Source organism: Poecilia reticulata, linkage group LG21 (assembly GCF_000633615.1).
Source record: "Poecilia reticulata strain Guanapo linkage group LG21, Guppy_female_1.0+MT, whole genome shotgun sequence".
Taxonomy (NCBI): domain Eukaryota; kingdom Metazoa; phylum Chordata; class Actinopteri; order Cyprinodontiformes; family Poeciliidae; genus Poecilia; species Poecilia reticulata.
Window position 1 is genome coordinate 7,817,671 of NC_024351.1, and position 19,146 is coordinate 7,836,816.

Genomic DNA, 19,146 nt, shown 5'->3' on the forward strand with positions numbered 1-19,146 from the left:
GTTCGCCGGTTGCCATGTTACTTTGCTGCTGCTAGATGGTGTGAATGGAGATGTGAGCCTGCTTAATGATGCATCCATGACAATTATCACCCAGAGTGAAGGGTCATAAAGGCACAGCGTGGGGGCACACAAATAACTTAATGGATGGCCTAAGTCACAGAGATGGACTGACTGCATCCCTTTTTATTGACATAAGTCATTGTCTTAAGGCTAGAAGCACATGTGGCTGAAATCAAATGTTTACATAGACTGCAAAAATAAAATAAAAAATATTTTTTCCTGTCATCTTACATAAAATTAGAGTTAAAGTTTCCTGTTTTAGAAAAGCACCCAGACAAGCATTTATCTGGACTAAATGCCAGAATAATTTAATCATTTTTACATACTAAGTTTCTTCTACATCAAAAATATTTACATACATTAAATTTGGCAGCATTGACTTTAAGTGATATTTTTCACATTAAACATCTTTGCTGTCCTTCCATTAGATTCTCTGAGTTTGCTGGGATTTTGGCCTTTTCTTCCTTACTAGTAAAACCGATTCAGGTTTTAAGGCTCAAACACAAAATGCGTTTCATTTTTCTTGTTCATTCTTCATTCTTTCCCACTAATTTCCAATAGGACTGAGATCAAGGCTTTTCAACGACCTCTCCAATAGACCGATTTTATTGTCCCTAAGCCACTTTGGGGCTAATTCGGTGGTATGCTTATGGTCATTAGCCAGTAGGAAGTCATATTTTTGCCCAAGTTTTAACTTCCAGGTTGATATCTTGAGATATTGAAAATTTGCACACAATATCTATATAATTCCATCTATTTTCTGAAGTACATAAGTCCTCCATGCACCAATGAATTATGATGCTACCAATAGTGTACATCAGAGTTGGGACAGTGTTCTCAGGCCTTCAAGTTTCCCCCTTTTTTCTCCAATCCTAGCAATGGTCATTATGACCAAACATTTAAAAAATGTTGGAGTAATGTAGTTGGTTGAGAGATTTAAAAGCTGCCTGATGCCATTTCCATCTTGTTTACTTTGGCACTCTCCATAAATTCACTTCTCAGTCCTGTTTTAGCTCTCTGGTGATGATATCTGTTAATGATGTAACCTGGTGTACATCTCTTTTGGATCCTACAGAAACGTGAAAAGAGGAAACACGAAAAGATTCTCAGTGAAGAGCTCTACCCAGCTGTGATCAACCTCAATCAGTTCCTCCCTCCAGACCATCGCATTGACTACATTGCCTGGGACATGGCCCGCTACACCAAAAGGTAATTAATTTAAGAATTAAATGGATTAAATGGTTAGTCCATTTATTAAAAATTCTTATTTTGGACTATTCTAGACAAGATGTGTCCTTTTCAGTAACTCAAATCTTGTGCACATCTACCTGCACAGCCAAGTCATCTCAGTCTGCCAAGAGCCCTTCATTAAAAGGCTAAATGTGAATAAAGAGCATCAAAAACAGATAAACAAGAAAGAACAGATTTTCAATTTAAATGTGTACTGAGATGCCTTCAGTAGATATAGTGAAGTGTGAATGAAAGAGCATCCTTTGCAAAATATACACAAACTGGAGTGTGTGTTTGGAAAATAGCAATATCAAATGACAAGTCAACCAAATCACCAAATTAGGCCAGAGTATTTGACCTATACATTTCCACATCATTTAAATGTAGACAAGGCCAGTTGTCAAGATAAACTTGCTTCCCTTGATTTGTTTGCTTATTTTTTAAAAATACCAAAAAACATTACAAATCCCTGTTTTTCACTGACTTTTCTAGCTGGCAGTTTGTGGTGATTCTCACACTTGAATGTACCTGCCAGGAACAGTTTTCAGCACCAAAAGGCTGCGACAGGTTTTGCCAGGCATCACACATGACATCTTGTACCTGTGCACAGGTGGCACAAGTTTAAGTGGCCAGTCACTCCCAGAGCGTTTCCTATAGCTGAGACGCTCACTCATGCTACTCCGAGAACCGGGGTTACGAAAGTAACCTAAAGTTTTCTTTGCGAAACGTAAGGAAAAATAAAAGGAGTTTCCTTTTTTGGGGGAAGATGTTGCAACTTTTGTGTTGGTTCAAGGGATGAAGGTGGAGCGCGAAAAGGAAACGCAAAGCGACAAAGTAGATACTTTTCAATAAAACACCGAATTAAAACCTTTTTCAGAAGAATTTTATCAGCATTTTTTTATTTACATTGAAAATAATTCAGTTAAGATATCCTTATGTGAAAATGTATCATCTGAAAAATCTAGGAACATCTGACCACCGGATTACGGATCTGGTGATCTAACGTTCAAAATCTTTCCTATTTTCCAGCAAATTATGCAACGTTTTAGACCGCTTGAGCATGATAGCAGAAAACGTGGTGAAGCGAACAGGTTTCTTCATCAATCGCTCCGACTTCTACTGCCACACCCTGAGACCAGATGACAGGTGAATCTTTGTATTTCACACTTTCTACTGGTTTTTATTTTTCTTTCAGTGACAGCAAATGTGAAACATTCATAGCTGCAATCAACACACCCAGATTAAACAAACTGCAAAACTTTTGTCAGGAATATTTTACTTTCAAGTCTTTGCGAATGTGATCAATCTTTTCTTCTTTATGCAGGGTCAAGTGTGTTAGTATTGCTTGGATTTGAAAGATATTAATTCATAATGGAAATGATGCCTGATGGCGGGTCTAATGCAAGGAAACTTTTGCTAATAAGCCAAGTAGATTGCCGTTTCTCCTCTGAGAGACTGGTTCCTTCACCGTCTGCATATTTTAATCGCTTTCAGCCGCTATTACCATCCTGTTATGTAACCCAGCAGCCATACCCTGGCCAATATTTATTACCCTTTCTTCTGCATTATACAATGCTTGCTCACTTGCTGTTTTTTTTATGCATATGCATGCACACACAACCACGATTCCTCTGTAGACACTCATAGCGGTGGATGAACGACTAATGATGGCACCTGTAGTCTTCATCTGACACGTGGGGAAGGTTCATGTCTGAATTTTTTATTCATTTTTTTAAACACCTTCTTTCTGTTTTATTGTTGCTCTGGGATATATTACCAACCACATTAGCCAATTCTGTCTCAGTCTGAATGAAGTCATTGACTTCCTGCAGTGACAAGGTACACTTTGTATTACAACACTCCTTAATTTCTGTTGTGGTTGTCTGAAATTTTAACTTAAACAGCTGGAGGTAGCCATTCGTTTTAAAGTGCCTCTTTGAAAAAGCAGATATTGAATGATCGTGTTTAACCTAAGAAAATATGTACATTCAAATACTTTTAGGCTTTTGAAAAACAGATGTGGGTAGTTAGCAATTGCTTTTATTTGGCTATATTTAATTGAGTAGCTTTTTGGAAAAATGTACTTTACTTTGTCCTCTTCATCATGCAGCAGTTCAGACTTTCAAAACCTGTTGGTAAAAATACATATATTGGTCACATCAGGCAGTGTTCAAAGCATGTTTAAAAAGTAGCGGCTTTTAGTCTGGAAATTACAGCATTTAAAATATTGAATATTAATAACATTTTCCTTTTATTTAAATTTCCCTTGGGATCAGTAAAGTATTTTTGAATTTGAATTTTACTTTTTTGCCTAATGATTTTATTTTATTTTTATTTTTTTTGTCAGGTGGCGAGATGTAGGTGGATCTGTTACATCCACTGGACGACTACAGGTACATCACATACCGGTAGTTTTGGTGTAACTTTGTAAATGGTAAAAACAACTTTGTCTAGCAGACATTTTTTAAATGTGACATTAAGATATGTGATTATTGTTTTTTTACTACTGCAACTGTTTTGTTGACTTATAAGTGTGAATACTGTTTTAAGCATAGCTTTAAACCAGAATCTGAATAGCTTCATAGATATTCATAAATTAAAAAAATATATATTTTTAAGTATAATAAGGGTAGAAAATGTTTCTTGTTTTATAGAACTACAACAAAACTGAAAGGAAAGTAAAAAAAAAAAAGAAATTGTTATTGAAAATAATTTGCAAGATTGGATTTTTCAAGCTGAAAGTCATTGGCTAATTAAATCATCTGTCTGATAGGCTTGAACTGGGAGGATGAAGTTTAAAATTACTGAAAAAGCAGAAAAAACATCATCGTTTTGTGGATGACTAGTTTAAAAGACAGAGTATAAAACTGGTCTGAAAGCAGCTCGCAGAGAGAGTGTTGCCTCTTAATATTTAAGACTTGGGTAACAAAAGTACGCAACAACTCAGTTGCTTTTGAATTTTAAATATGCCTCTTTGTTACCAACAATTCTGCTCAAATTTATTTCCTTTTTGGTCTGTGAAGTAAAAAACCTCTTATAGGTTAACTGGTTAACGAAGACTTTGTTGTTGCAGACTGGTGTGTTGAGAACCAACTGTGTGGATTGTTTGGATCGTACCAATACAGCCCAGTTCATGGTGGGAAAATGTGCACTGGCTTATCAACTGTATGCACTGGGAATGATAGATAAGCCCAAGTTACAGTTTGATACAGACTGTGTCAGGTAAAGATAGCTTAACACTTTCACATATTTACCATGACTGTAGATTTTGCTTCAGTAAAAGTTTCAGAACCTCATCGTTTGACATATGTTTAGCAAATGTCAATAATAATAATAATAAAACAAAACCTGCTGTCATGTGTAATATTTTTTCATTTGACCAGTCAAAGAAATCATTTTTCTTTTATCCGTCACCTGCTTAATTTAGGTTATTTGAGGAGCTGTATGAGGACCATGGAGATACTCTATCTCTGCAGTATGGCGGGTCTCAGCTGGTCCACAGGGTGAAAACCTACCGCAAAATTGCACCCTGGACTCAGCACTCCAAAGACATCATGCAGACGTTGTCACGGTACTACAGCAATGCTTTCTCGGGTATGTGCGGCATTGACACATGCAGCTTTGCACAGTTATTAACATTTAAAAAAAAATTATTTTCTTAATTACAGCTAGAAAAATATTTCATTTGTCACACTTTATTGTTTAAATTAGAACAAGTTTCTGGCCATGTTTTTTTCTTTTTCATAAACGAATTGATGCTCTCACTTGTGACTCGTGTTAATATAAATCACACCCCAGTTTGTCGTTGTATGTTGGTTACAAGATAAACAATTCTGACTTGACAGTTATATTTTCATGACACACTAGTGACTCAACCAGTTTTAGGACGGTCGGGCGTAATGGCAGACAATCACAGCTGCTCTAATTTACCTGCTTAGTCAACTTCCTGCTTTGTGTCTTGGCTTTTATTCAGGTCAGACGGATATTTTACAAATCTAGGTCAGCTGACGGGTCGGATACTTTTGTCGGAGCGAAATGTCCAAGACTGTCCGTTAGCCTGTCATGGCAGAGCAATAGGAGACGGTGGCTGATTACTGTATAGGACCCGCACATTGGCTCAAGCCCAGTGGCCCACAATCTCGTGTTTGCGTTACTGCTAATATGTTTTTGTTTATGACATTAACGTCATATGATTCCTCAGTCAATATATTGACACTTTTCGATTCAGACCTGTCTGTGTGGGCTTCATTTAAAAACATTTTGTCATTTATATTTCCCCCTATCTGCCTGCACTTTTGCATGTTCGCTAAGTTCAACTTGGTAGGGTTTGGTCTTTCAGTCATACACTTTTCTTTATGAGCCTGTTGTATGTGAGTCATGGAAAATTATACTGAAGTCATGGAAAAGTCATTTTCTAAATACCATGGACTTATGTACTGGGTGCACTGAAACGATGTCATAGAAAGTGTCCCATTTCTTTAAAAGTATTAATTTCATCATTTCCAGGAAGAACCTGACAAAGATCACAGAGAAACTTAATAAAGTTATATGTAGGTAATAAACTGAAAAATGCCTTGCTGTCCCCACTCACTACCTGGTGTCTTCTCTATGCCTGTCCTCTAAAAGGAAAACATTAAATTACTTTGTAAGTGTGATGCCCTTTATTTTTTACTTGGCTTGCAGACCAATTACATCTCATCAAACTAATTGCCACTGTGAGCTTTCTAAATAGAGTTGAAATTGTGCCTCTCTGTTGCTCAGTGACTATTAAAAACGCATCACGATTCAAGGCCCTTTGCCAAAAATGTTGTCACTTGATCCATTCCTAAATTTGAAAGGGGAAAATTATTTCTTTCGCTCTCTAAGTCCAATTATTGTTCGCCTGCTTTTTGTGGCTTTTGCTGGTAAAATGTTGGCCAAGAAAGATGGTAAAAAAAAAAAGTATAACTTTTTCAGCAATATTTTCAACTATATATATTATTTATATGCTCTTCTCTTACTGAATGTATTGAAAAATTATTTTTTTTTAAAAACAAATTTAGCAGTTTTAAACGTAAACTGCAAGTTTTGTTGTAAAGCTTGGTAAAAGATTACACTTGACACGTTCTCATCAGAGCTGAGCTGTACTTTAATTATCTCATGTGTAATCTTTATTCATACTGCGTGATGAACAAAGATTTATCTCGCTGTGAGCTCATACTTTTACATGAGCTGGCACAGTTTATCTCTCTACCATGTGAAAAATTGGAGAAAATTCTACTGTAAAAACGAGTGTGAACACTTTGTCAAGGACTCCCTCCATCATGACTGCACATAGGTGCACAGACATGAGCCATGAAGGCATAGATGACTGAGTTTAGTTGCAGAAGAAATTGACTTGCAGAGTGAGTCCAGGTCTCAGCCTAACAGCAAACCTTTGGTTTGAATTTGAGCATGTGAGCCAGTCCTTCCTGTGCACATCAGTGATTCACCAGTTACCCTAGTCTTATCATTACCTGATTGGAAAAAAAAAAAAGTCTGTTTGGCATGCTTTAATGGGCCTGAAATTAGCTTCTAATTATCCACTGACACTGCTGGAGCATTATGCACGTGACTTCACAATTGGAGGGTGGAATAGCTGGCACCAGGCTGGGCAACATGTGGAACATGTGCCTCAGGCTGAGCATACAAACATCTACTGGGATTATGTTGCAGCCGTACAGCCAGAAATCAAACTGCTGCAATGTTTTTTTTTCTTTTTGTAAGGTTGTTAGGAGATTGATTTATTGTTGTTTGATTGGTAAAGCCAGACAGCTTTATTAGGAAAAGAAAATGTTCATCAAGGCTTTTCTATTCATAGTTCTGATCTTTAATAGAGAGAAAAATGTTTTGCACCTTTTTTTTATACCAAGATAAAAAAAAAACCCATCTACCATCTTCCTGTCTGGAAAACCACTGAAGATTTACAATTTGATTTAAGCATTTAAAAAAAAAAAAAAAAAATATATATATATATATATATAAGGATGAAAAACAGTTGTATTTCTCGACAGTGCGATATATCTCTGTTCTCACTTGTTTATATTTTCTAATCTTGTGTGACTGATGGTTGTGTTTGGATCTTTCAGATGCAGACAGACAAGACGCCATCAACTTGTTCCTTCAGGTTTACCAGCCGTCAGAGGGCAAGGCACATCTGTGGGAGCTTCCCACTGACTTTTATCTTCATCAGAGGAGCACCATGGCCCTTCAACACAACAGACACAGGTAAGGAAATGACTTTATGCTCATAAGTAAAACTCCCCCTTCATGTTACACACACAGACATCGATCCTGTGGCTTAAAATACTGGAAGTTGCTAGTTGACACAGAGCGAGAGTCTCGACAACAACTCAACACATGAAGGCATCAAACAGTTATGATAGCGACATTTGAAAGAGCATCTTATTAAGAAAGGAATAAGAAACACGTTTCTTGTTTAAATTGAACGTGACAATAAAAGTACATTTACCTGGGGTATAAATACTTTTGTGCTTAACTTTGTGCAGTGTTCCTGTTTCATTGGTGCTATTATTTTTCAGGTTTTGACCCAGTATCACTTGCTACATGTGTGTGTGTATTCATGTTCTCTGCTTTCTTGTTGTTTTCATGCTTACACAAAAGTGGACCTAATTTTCTGTCTCGGACCAGTAGCTTCTGTGCCAACAATGGTCCCAGGAACCAGACTCATTATTCCAAGAAATTAGCATGACTGCAGCTGTAATCAGTTTAGCTGCCACATATTGTCCAGTTTCTCTCTGGTTAGCTCAAGGGGGGCAAATCACATGGTAAAATCACCGTGAATGCATTTCTTCTTTCATAACGCTGAATAGGAGTAGGGTGTATTCAGCACTACAGTAGGCGGTCATGACAAGCCAATTTCTAAATCTGGGTTAAGTACAGACTCAGATGAGTGCAGACAAAAGAGAGCACATCAGTGGTTCTCAGAGGAGATTAATAAATTTTTTTTTTTGTCTACCTTGTTTCCAGCTACACATTTTGGTGGTCAGAAGGAGTCCTGTCCTACCTGCCTGTACCTTATGATGAAGGTAACGGTGTCTGTGCATTCAACCGCTCTCTCTACTTTCTACTTTCTACGTTATTTCCAAACGGCACAAAAATTTAAGAAAAAAAAAAAAAGCCAAATAATTTGTTGGAATTAGAATTGGAATTGTGTTTCTAGGAAATGTGCCCTCTGAAAACCTCAGCAAATCTATATCACCCTTTCCTGTTGCGTTTAAAGCAAAAAAAAAAAAAAAGAACTACAAGTTGTGCCTTTTTAAACTATATAATCTGGATTTGAATATATGGTTTGTTTGTTTTATTTCTTTCTGCTCTTTCTGTTTTTTTGTTGTTGTTTTTTTTACTTTAAAACAACATGTAAGGATACATGATTAATTCTACGTCAACAAACAGATGTGAGATTTGTAATAAAAAAAAGAGAGAAAGAAATAAGCTGGAGGAAGCTGGACGTCATGCTGAGAATCTTTGGTAAAAGATTCTCAGCATTCTCAATAAAAATCGGGTTTTTAAAAAACTCTAAAAACATGCTGTGAAAAGACCAGAAGCATGTTTTAGTGCTTAAAAACCTTCCAAGCTGACTGACTTAAAAGATAAGATTGGGACATCATTTTTTCACAGCAACGCAAAAAAACTCTTTCCTGTTGGTTGACGGTAGTTGTTGCCGTCAGGTTGGTACACCCGGTTATTAGATTTAAAGCATAATTTCTTTGTCTCTTTTTCAAATTTTTTTTCTCCTTATTAAAAAAGAATATTGTGAACATTGGTTGTATTTTTCTTTTGCTGTTTTAATATCTGTTTTATGATCTGAAACGTGACAAAAACATCCTTATTTGTTCATTCATGATTGATGTGGCAAATATCTGGCATTGTTAACTTTGAAAGTTTATCGCATTGTAGCTGAACCATTTTTTTTTTGCTTTACATGACAAACATTTTACAGAAAATCCTTTTCTTATTAACAATATTAAATTGTACTGTAAGAAACCATCTGCTTTTAACCTCATTTCACATAATTGTCTTTTCAAATGTTGCAGTGCTCATTAATGTGGCACATAAAAACTCTTGATGTCATTTTCGTTGTGTGGCCAGCTGTTAATGTTCCTCAGTATGTGTTCTTTTGTTTTTTTGTGTGTGTGTGTGCGCAGTTGCTTGTGAGAACACAATGAAGACCATCAAAGTAAGGAGGATGAACCAGTTTGATGAAAGTGTTGACATCTACACAGAGTTCTTCAAACCTTACGAGCTCACCTCCTTTGATGATACTTTCTGCATTGCGATGACCAACTCTGCAAGGTACACGAGTACAAACACCAAAAACGTTGAAGGTTTTGGAGGTGAAATCGATTGTACCGTATTGAGTTCTACATTTGTTGATGTAGAAATTGCAAATGAACCGATTTCAATATTTTTGATGAATTTATTAGCCGTTTATTGGCGGAATGGAAAAGGATGTCGATTGATTATATTTTCTTATTTGTTCATAAAGGGAATTTATGCCAAAATCCGTGGGAGTGGATCCAAGTCCGTTCACAGTCCGCAAGCCAGAGGAAACTGGAAAATCAGTGCTGGGGTGAATCCTTCTTTAACTATGTTCATTTTGGCACACTGGGGATGATGTTATTATGTTTTGTTTTTTTGTAAGGTGAATCCCATGTCACCATGCCCTTACACACACACACACACACGCACACACACACACACACGCTTCATTAAACACACACACAGCTTCATTAATCATCATGTTCTCAGGTTACCAGAAAATACGGTCTGTCCTTTTCCGTGTTTTTGTTGAGCGGACACATTGATGAGCTCTGTTTGTGAATGCATGCATTTCTGGTATCAAAAGCTTAAACAGACAAACATTACTAAGAAAAAGAATAACGCTTACAGCTTTTACGGTCATCTCTGCATTAGTTCAGCGCAACATTACCGTAAGTATGTATTCATGGGCTGTCAAATGTTCTGTGCTGAGTCATAGTTTGACCTCAAAACAAAATATTATGAAGTGACTGAGGTAAGCGGTGACCTGTGTGTGTCATTTAATCTCTGTATAAGCTCAGCTGTTTTTAATAGCCTTATGGTAACGTTGGAGGAGCAGTAGAGTTCTACAGCTCATGTGGAATAATCTATTGACAGAACAGGAATTAAGAGAACTGGAAATCAGTGTTGTAGCTCTTTCATCTGAGCTTCATAAGACAGTGGCACAATGAAAGCCGTTGTTGAGAGGTAATGATAAGTGGTCCCATATGACATTGACTTGCACCTTAATTAAGGTTTGTATAAGAGTTACTAATAATGTGCTTCCTTGTTGAGCAGCAAGAGCAGCAAGGAGGAAACCATTCTCCAGAGGAAGACTGCAGCCAGCGCGCCTCCCCCCCCCAGTGAGGAGGCCATCTCCAGTACGTCTGAGGACGACTCGGAGGAGGATCGGGACGACGAAGGGTCTGTTTCACAGCGCTCTACCCCGATCAAGCTGCTGACAGAGTCTGGAGAGAGCGGTCGCACGCAAGAGGTAAGATAAAGCCACATGCTGGCAAAAAAAGTCAGAAACAAATCAAATGTGACTTCCTCTGAGATCTGATGTATTATCTGCTAAATGAGGCCTAAATCACATCTCCTACCAACTGAATAGTTTTATAACTGTTGGGCCTAATTTTTATTTATTTATTTTTTTTTTTTTATGATGAAGAGAGAATTGCTTCCTTCCGTGTGGCAATCCAAATATAAATAATGGTTCCTAAAGGCCTAAGGGAAATAAATGCAATGATAACTGCTTGTATTTTAGGCCTTAATGGCATTTTTCCTTTGCAAAGTGAGTACCTTACCTCTCCTTATTTCCGTGTTTTTACTTGTATTTAAGTCTCTCACAAGAAAATTATTCCCTTTGGTTTGCATCAAACTGGAAACTGTAAATATCAGCCTAGTCACAGTCTATGAAACAGCATGAAGGTCAATAAGGTGAAGTTAATTTTGATTTTCACCCCAAAATAAGTGAAGAGTCCCAATTAATGGAATTCTCTCTTTCCTACCCTAAAATGTCAGTAGCAGTGTTGTTCGGCTGATGTTGCAACATCAGTTTGGTGCTACAAGTCTAAAATTACACACATGGTTGCTAAACTGTTATGGATACATAAAATAAATTCAAGCACCATAAGCATTTTTCTTCCAAGGCACTATATTTGAAATGTTGATGACACACCAAACTAGTATTGTTTATGGTCTACAAAATTGCACAAGTGACGAAAGCAAAGATCTCTATTAGCACTTTTAAGTTGTTTATGCGTTTGTGTGTGTTTTTGTGTGCAACATCCACACATTAATTGGATTTTTTTTTTTTTTTTTTTTTTTTTTTTTTTTGCAGGAGCATTCAAATTACACCAATCGATTTCTGTCACGGTCACAACTTTTGTTGTTTGTTTTTTTTTTTCTTTTTCTGCTAAGTTTGATTGGTCCAGCTACACTAAGTGTCATTGATTACTGTCCTTCAAAGTCGGTGTGTAAATGAGTCCCAGCAGACCTTTGCAAACTGCAGCTTGACTGATGGACTCAGAGATCTAGATTAATCATTTACTTTTCAGTAATTCTTAAGGTCTCACATCAGATGCATTGTTCTTTACGTGTTTATGAACAAACACCATAGAGGACGTGACACAAAAATATGTGTTATTTCATGATTCCAAATTAATTTGTAGCTAAAAGTATTTATTAGGAATTTTATGAATAATTCAATAGGTGTTTGTTGTGAAGAAATGGTTGAAGTATTTTTTTCAGCACCTTATTTCTCTCAGAGGGAGTGTGTCACACTTCCATCTGTTTTCTCCTTTAAATCAAGTTGTCTTTATGGAGTCTGAAGCATGTAGGGCAAGTGCAGTGGGATTTGTCTGCTTTTAGTATATCAGGTGAGAGCCACATGCAGGTGTCTGCTTTTCTGGGCTTCACTTCACTCCCCTCGGTTGATTTCTTAGCTTGACTTTGATTTGTGCTCTGGCTCCTAAAAAAAAAAAAATCAAAGTAGGTTAGAGTTGGTAGTAATCTTAATTCACAGAAATAAAAAATAAAAAAAAGGTAACCATTTTCAATACGAGTAATATCTTTTAGATTTATTGTGCCGGGGCTGTTTTGATTCCGTTTTGTACAAGTGTAGTTCTTTTCCTTTTAGATTCCTTTTAACCACTGCAGACGTACTTAATGGAAATCAGATCGAGACATCCATTGGTCCATCTGTCCATTCATCCATTAACCTGTAGGTTTGTGTGTAACTCCGGCCATGTTTCCCTCCATTCATCAATCTGTCATTTGTTCATCCATCACTCCAGCTATCTATCCATTTTACCATCTGTTCATCCTTTCTACAGTTTTTGGTTTTTACAAATTACATACTGGTACAACTTTTAGAAAAAAATTGCTATAAATTAATTGTCAAGCTTTTTACATATAGTTCATCAACTGGATGAAAGAAAATGTAAAAAAAAAAAAAAAAAAGGCTGAAAGTTGTCCAAACAGTGCAAGAACCTTGAAGCAAAGAGCTTTGGATTTATATATACACCAAGAACTTATCTTAAGAACAATTTAGAGAATGAAACAAGTTGGGAATTCAATTTCCATTATTCTTTGCCCTTGAACCCAAAGCGCCATCAGTGAATCTGAAGTTCATTGATTGCCTTGAATCATTAAAACTAAACCTCATCTGAAGAATTGCTTGGGACTCAAACAGGATTTGCAGCATTTTTCTCTAAAAATGATAGAAATGGAAATTCAGCTTTCAGTATAAAGTAACAATCTCACTGTGCGCATCATTTGAACACCATTTTCCATAAACGCTTTCTGAACCAACACCTACGAGTATATAGGTTACCATATGTTGGCTGTTTGCGGAAGGCATGAATCTGTGAATCTGCCCCGTCTATATCTGTATCCGTTTCACGCCCCGTGTGGACTGTTCGCACGTTTCCATCCCCCTCCCCTCAAATCGGCCCAGATTCTGTATTTCTGCAGGAACATCTAGTGCAGGTACAATGTCACTGTGTTAACCAGATGGATCAATTGTACCATGGAATGTACAACATTCTCCAAGAGCACTCTTCATAAGAAATGCTTTAGACATATATTTCAAGAGCAAAATGTAAACAAATTCAAACCTCCTCATGGTGTTTATGACATCAGCTCACACTCTATCCTCCTGTCCTCATTTACATGTAATGAGGCTGTGATTCACAGTTTTTCAGATGAGGTGATTGTTCCCACAGTCTGAAGTGCTTTCTTGGCTGGTGACTCAACAGCTGGGCTCCGCTGTTGAAGGATTTTGTTGTGTCGGACATATGCCGTCTGGTTCTGTTGGGTACAGATTAGGGGGACCTCTGTCCCTACTTGTAAATAGTCTTTCTGTCTCATGAAACTAGTCCTGCTCCAATTTCATGTCACCATCAACTAATTTCCTACATTAAAGCTTTGCTCTTCATTGGCATATTTAAAAGTACAACTGAGCCCAATTCATATTCATACCACCTGCCAGATTTCGATTTAATTAGTAGTTTCAGTCAATCAAAAAGTTTGGTTTTGTTTGAAAATTAGATAAGCATCTCTTAAGTACAGTGGGGGAAAAAATGAAGAAGAAATAAAAATAAAAAAATTACATTTCATTAACAACGGCATGTTAAAAATGATGACTAAATAGTGAGCAACAGTTACTTGAGCTATTTCTAAAGTTCCACAGATTAAAAATAATTGTTTTCAATTGAGTCAAGTAAAGAGTTCCTTGAGAATAATGAAAAGATTTGTACACTCATCCATCCATTCTTGAGTCTTTATTATGTCATGAAAGGTGACAGGAATTTTCAAAGAAAAAGGATTCGAAGTTTATTTATTTCTGAGTGTTCTCCAGAGTGTCTATATGCACTTGAATCAGCTAATAAATGAAGGACACTTTAGAAAATTCTTTCTTTTTCAGTTGTTTTTGTAGTTAATTAACAAGCCTCCTGATTTGTCATTTCATACACTTTTTTTTTTTTTTTAGCTCATTACTAAAAGTTATCTGAATTCTTTTCAAGTTGCCTTAAATTTAATTAAAAAACAATCCCATCTTAAAATCTTTTTTACCAATACAGATCAAGAATACACTGGTCAGGATTTATTTTTCTGTATCTATCTCTAGGAAAGGGCTGGCATGTAGTAGCTTTATGTAAAAATAATGGGGGAAATGGTAAAGCTACACTTATAGTAATGCAATTAATAAAATGCGTAAAAAAACACATAACTTTCATCTTAATTGCTTTTTGTAAAGTCAATAGTGTACATACATTATTAGCATCAGAAAGTCTCTAAGCATAAGAAAGTCCACTTAATTAAAAATGTCATTATTTTGGCATTTACCAAATGGAAATAACTTGGTAAACCCAACTGACTTAAAGCAGCTAATGTCTGCTCTAATTTAATTTTATACAGTGAGATAAAGATGGCTCCTTTTTAAACAGTGTATGTGTATCCATGAACATGGGACACCCTTGTGACATCCTATGAAAGCTTGTTGAAGATGTTTGGACACAAAGATATATACTATCAATTCTAACAACAGAACTGAATTCAACTGAGATAAAGAAAAACAATAAAAACTACTTAAGAACCTTGTTAAAAGAGGTTTAAATTAGGTCACTCCCTTATGTATTTAGAAGGTCTGTTCCATTTTAATCTGTCACTTTACACCCAAAGTGGTTGAGGGATTTTGGTGAGCTATTATCTTCACAGTCTGCATCTAATTAAATGGATTTTAAACAAAAAGAAAAGTGCTTTTTTTCTCCTTTTTTTTTTTTTGCTACTTTGACACAACGTCGATTAAAACCTTAAAATTGAATATTTTTCTGAGCAGAGAAAGTCTGCTCTGAGAAATCTCAACAGGTCTGACTGTGATTAGAAAAATGCCTGCCTCTTTTCTCTCCATCCATTTGTTTCCGACTCCTGAGTCATGATGTATTGTTCTTCAGTTTTCTGTCTTGTCAGGACCTTGAGCTATGATCCAGTCATGAATAAATGCATTTGGTGCTGGACATGGAGCTCACGTGTCGGGCAACACATTATGTGTGTCGCTGCCTGCAGGCAGTCTCTGAGAATGGATTTGGTGCCAGCACAACACACGAAAACGCTGAAATATTTAAACATTAGATCATTACCGCATTCGCTGTTAAACTACACATGCTTGGTTTTTTTTTCTGCTTTAGTGTGGATGTATGAGTAAGTTCACGTTTTCCCTAAATGTCCTATTCTTGTCTCTGTCTGCTTTGGACAGGATCTGTGGATCTTTGTTTTTGTGCATTTATGTTTTTTTGTGTCTAGAGCAGCTATTTTTTTGTTCATGGTGCCCTATCTGTGCAACTCATTCGCCTGTTGGTGCAGCTCACATTAATACAGAAACAACAAAATCGAAAGCATAGTGCTGAAACTATTGCTGCAATACAAAGAGGGATATTAGCCTTGGTTGCTGCTCTATGTGCTGTTACACAACCAGCCGTCTGTTGTTTCTTTAGAGGCTCCTTCCAGTTCAAAACGAAGGCATGTAAATCACCTCCAGTTCATAAAAAATTTAAGTGATATATTTCTGAATATGCTTTTTTTTTTGGTCATATCTGCACATTACAGATCATAAAACACGTTTCAGTAGACTTAAAGATGAATAAAACAGCTCTCTAAAACCTTTCTTTCAGGTGCCGTAAGGTAACTTTAGAGGTCGAGTAGAGTTTGTATTCCGGTGCGTCATTCCTCGTAGTTGGCAGAAATGAATTCTTGCAAAAGATTAGACATGTGGTCATAATTCTATGGACATTTTGTGTTTCTACGAACTGGGCGCCATGCGAAAGAACCCCGGGAGGCCACAGGACACAAACATGGAGAAACCTAAAACTGCCTCATCAGACGCCACTAAATTACTGTCAAAGCTGCTTAACTCCTTGGGTGGCCGTAATTGCTGAAGACGTTGCAGAGGAGCATCTGAACTCGATGACCTTGTCTGAATGGGTTTATGTTCCGAGAAGAACGTCCCGAACTGGTCTTCTTTGTACCTCTTTGGTAACATTGATGTTGACGCGTCAACACGTTTATTTATTTCCGTGCCGCTCACATTCATTTGTTACCATTTGTCTCACCTCTGTAGGAGGTCCAGCCGCAGCAAGCAATGAAGGAGCCTTATGGTCGGATTCTTGCAGAGTGTCCCGCAGAGGAGGATTTGCTCATTTATGAAAGGTAAAGGTTACTGCTATAGACTGCATTTATGGACCCACCTTTTTGCAAATTGTCCACATCAAAGACAGATTTATTGTTTAATAAAGTGGTTCATTAGTTTTTGAGGAATTCTGTTGTTGGATGCTTTTATTTTCCTCTCAACAGAGTTTTTTTTTTTTTATTGAATAAAGAAAAGATGTTGCCGACCATCTAAAGAGTGGAAATTGAAAGAAAACTGTCTATGTCTAAATGTGGTAAAAAAAACAACAAAAAAAACATAGCTTTAAAAACATAGCAAAAAATGTATGCTAACTTTATGGATGGGTAAACAAAACTAAGCGTAACTCAACCTTATGATTGTCATAAAAAAGATGTTCCTAGATGTTCAGTGTTCAGCTGTTTTTTTTTAACACTTTTTGTCTGCTTATCTCTTGTCCTCATCTACATCAGGTTTTACTGATTATTTCAAAACGCAGCTGGAGAAGCTCGACAACCAGAATAACCCCTTTACGCCAGATTAAGGCCGCTAAAAATCATTTTGGCCATTCGTGGTTTACGTATGCGTCGTGTCCCGTCACCACTGCAACTTTGAACAACAGAATCTCACCACGCAATCTATTCTCATGCCAATAATTTCTGTGCTGTGCTTAGGCAACAAGTTCTCTGACCTGACAACTAACCGTTGAAATAATTGCTTTCTTATCTGACCTAAATACCTAATTTATGTCTGAGGTAGAAGTGTTGTTCTGATTTTCAAAAGGTTTTATTTCCATTCATATGTCCCCAGGTCAGCAAAGGATGAAACAAGGACTCTGTGTCAGTCACCGCCTCGGGGCAAAAATAATCAATTTTGATAAATGGACATAGTCATATTTGCCCTGCTCTGTGCATCACACTCCTGACCCGACTGTTCTTTGTCCACCTTTGTCCGCTCGTTCACTTGTCTGTTTCTCTTCTGTGTTGCATCTTATTTTTTGCCCCAGAATGCACCCAGCAGTGTTGATAAATAGATCCCCACAGGCTTCGAAATTGAACATAACTATTTCTTCCTTGGAAGCTAAATGAATATTTGATGATGGCTTTAATAATGTCTTTTTCCAGACATAGCCTCTCGTGTCCTTGGAAGACCCGGAACAGTTTGGAATTATCCTTTCAGTACAAACAGCACTGAGGTCTACTGTAGGTTTTTTTTTTTTTTTTTGAGTTCACCAGACGTTTAAGTGATTGCTGATCAGAATCAGTCTGGATTTTCTTTTTTTTTTTCAGACCACACGTTTTTCTTTCTTTTTAATGCACAGGACAGTTCTTAAGCTAACTTTTAGTAGTTTCCGTAAAATCTCTGTAGATGTTTCCTCTGCTCAATGCATGAAAATGACTGGAAACTCCTTAAACAACATCTTTTCCCCAACCACAAAATGTTCCTTTCGCTTGGGGAAAAAAAAAAAAAAAGAAGCCACTCATTGCTTAATTTGGAGTTAAGTAACTGGCTGCCAGCTGACAGATAATCACCAACGGCGTTATTACCCAGTAGGAGGCTCATACTGATTCCCTTTAGTTAAATCCAGGTCACATCTTTTATTTGGGTCATGTATATACAATTTATTTTTTGTGATGTATTATAAAACTTATGCTGTTTAAGAAAAATGTTGAAAGAAAATTCGTCTTGGGTACATTATTTATCATAACAGCTACATTGTTGCATATATTGCTTATTTCCTCTTCTCCTGGTGTGACATTTTTGGGGAAAACGTGCTTGCGGGTGGGGCGGCACAGTTGACTCGGTGGACTGGACCCGTCCGAAACTTGCTCAGTGCTCTCTGCCAGTTGGTGGGGGCGTGCGCTGTTTTGTTCTCTAGTGTCGGCTGATTCCTTTCTGACACACATCGCTACGGTCTCCCCTCCCAGGATTCGTTTTGTATTCCAAACACCTTCAGCGCTCTTTGTTTTCTGTTCCATGTGACTCTGACGGCAGACAGAGATGTAATTGGAGCAAGGGAATTGGCCTCCAAATTGTCATGAAGAATGACGTTCATATCCCCCGACCATAGTGGCTCATAATAAGAACTAAATTGCATTCATTATTGGAACTGGAAGTAGCAACAGCTCTAAAGATGTTAGTGAAAGCCAGAGCGCCACTAATCAGTGCATCAATAATAAAAATCATAAGCAAGAACAAGAAATCCCCTTGTGATTTTGCACATTATTGCCAGTAGGGGGAGGGGGGAGGACAACCTGATGAATAATTAGAAGACGGTGGATCCAAAGTTATTCATAAAGAAAAAAAATATGATACTGAAGAGTTAGGATTTATAATTTACCTTTAGAGGGTCATTTTTTTATTTACGTTTCTTTTTTCTTTCTGCAGGTTTGCACATCTTGGTGAGAACCAGCACACAGTGGAGAAAACAGAACGCATAAACTTGGCGAATATCATTTGCTTGTAAGTAAAACGTGAACTATTAAATGAAAAGAACTGATGTTGCTGTTCGGCACAAATGCTAGAGTTTGGTGTTTTCATATCAAAACATAACAGAGTTGCAGTTTTTGTGTGTATATATATATATATATATATATATATATATATATATATATATATATATATATATA

General features: G+C 36.9%; 1 protein-coding gene across 1 annotated transcript in view; it reads left to right on the plus strand.

Moving 5' to 3' along the window:
- The window catches only part of fig4a (FIG4 phosphoinositide 5-phosphatase a), a 43,450-nt gene that overhangs the window by 18,228 nt on the left and 6,076 nt on the right, over positions 1-19,146 (plus strand). Inside the window, exons 11-22 of the mRNA XM_008397766.2 lie at positions 1,136-1,269; positions 2,320-2,436; positions 3,638-3,683; positions 4,364-4,512; positions 4,718-4,884; positions 7,398-7,536; positions 8,299-8,357; positions 9,477-9,624; positions 9,818-9,901; positions 10,648-10,843; positions 16,472-16,560; positions 18,905-18,979. Coding sequence (XP_008395988.1) covers positions 1,136-1,269; positions 2,320-2,436; positions 3,638-3,683; positions 4,364-4,512; positions 4,718-4,884; positions 7,398-7,536; positions 8,299-8,357; positions 9,477-9,624; positions 9,818-9,901; positions 10,648-10,843; positions 16,472-16,560; positions 18,905-18,979 — 1,403 coding nt within the window. The remainder of the gene's footprint in view (positions 1-1,135; positions 1,270-2,319; positions 2,437-3,637; positions 3,684-4,363; positions 4,513-4,717; positions 4,885-7,397; positions 7,537-8,298; positions 8,358-9,476; positions 9,625-9,817; positions 9,902-10,647; positions 10,844-16,471; positions 16,561-18,904; positions 18,980-19,146) is intronic.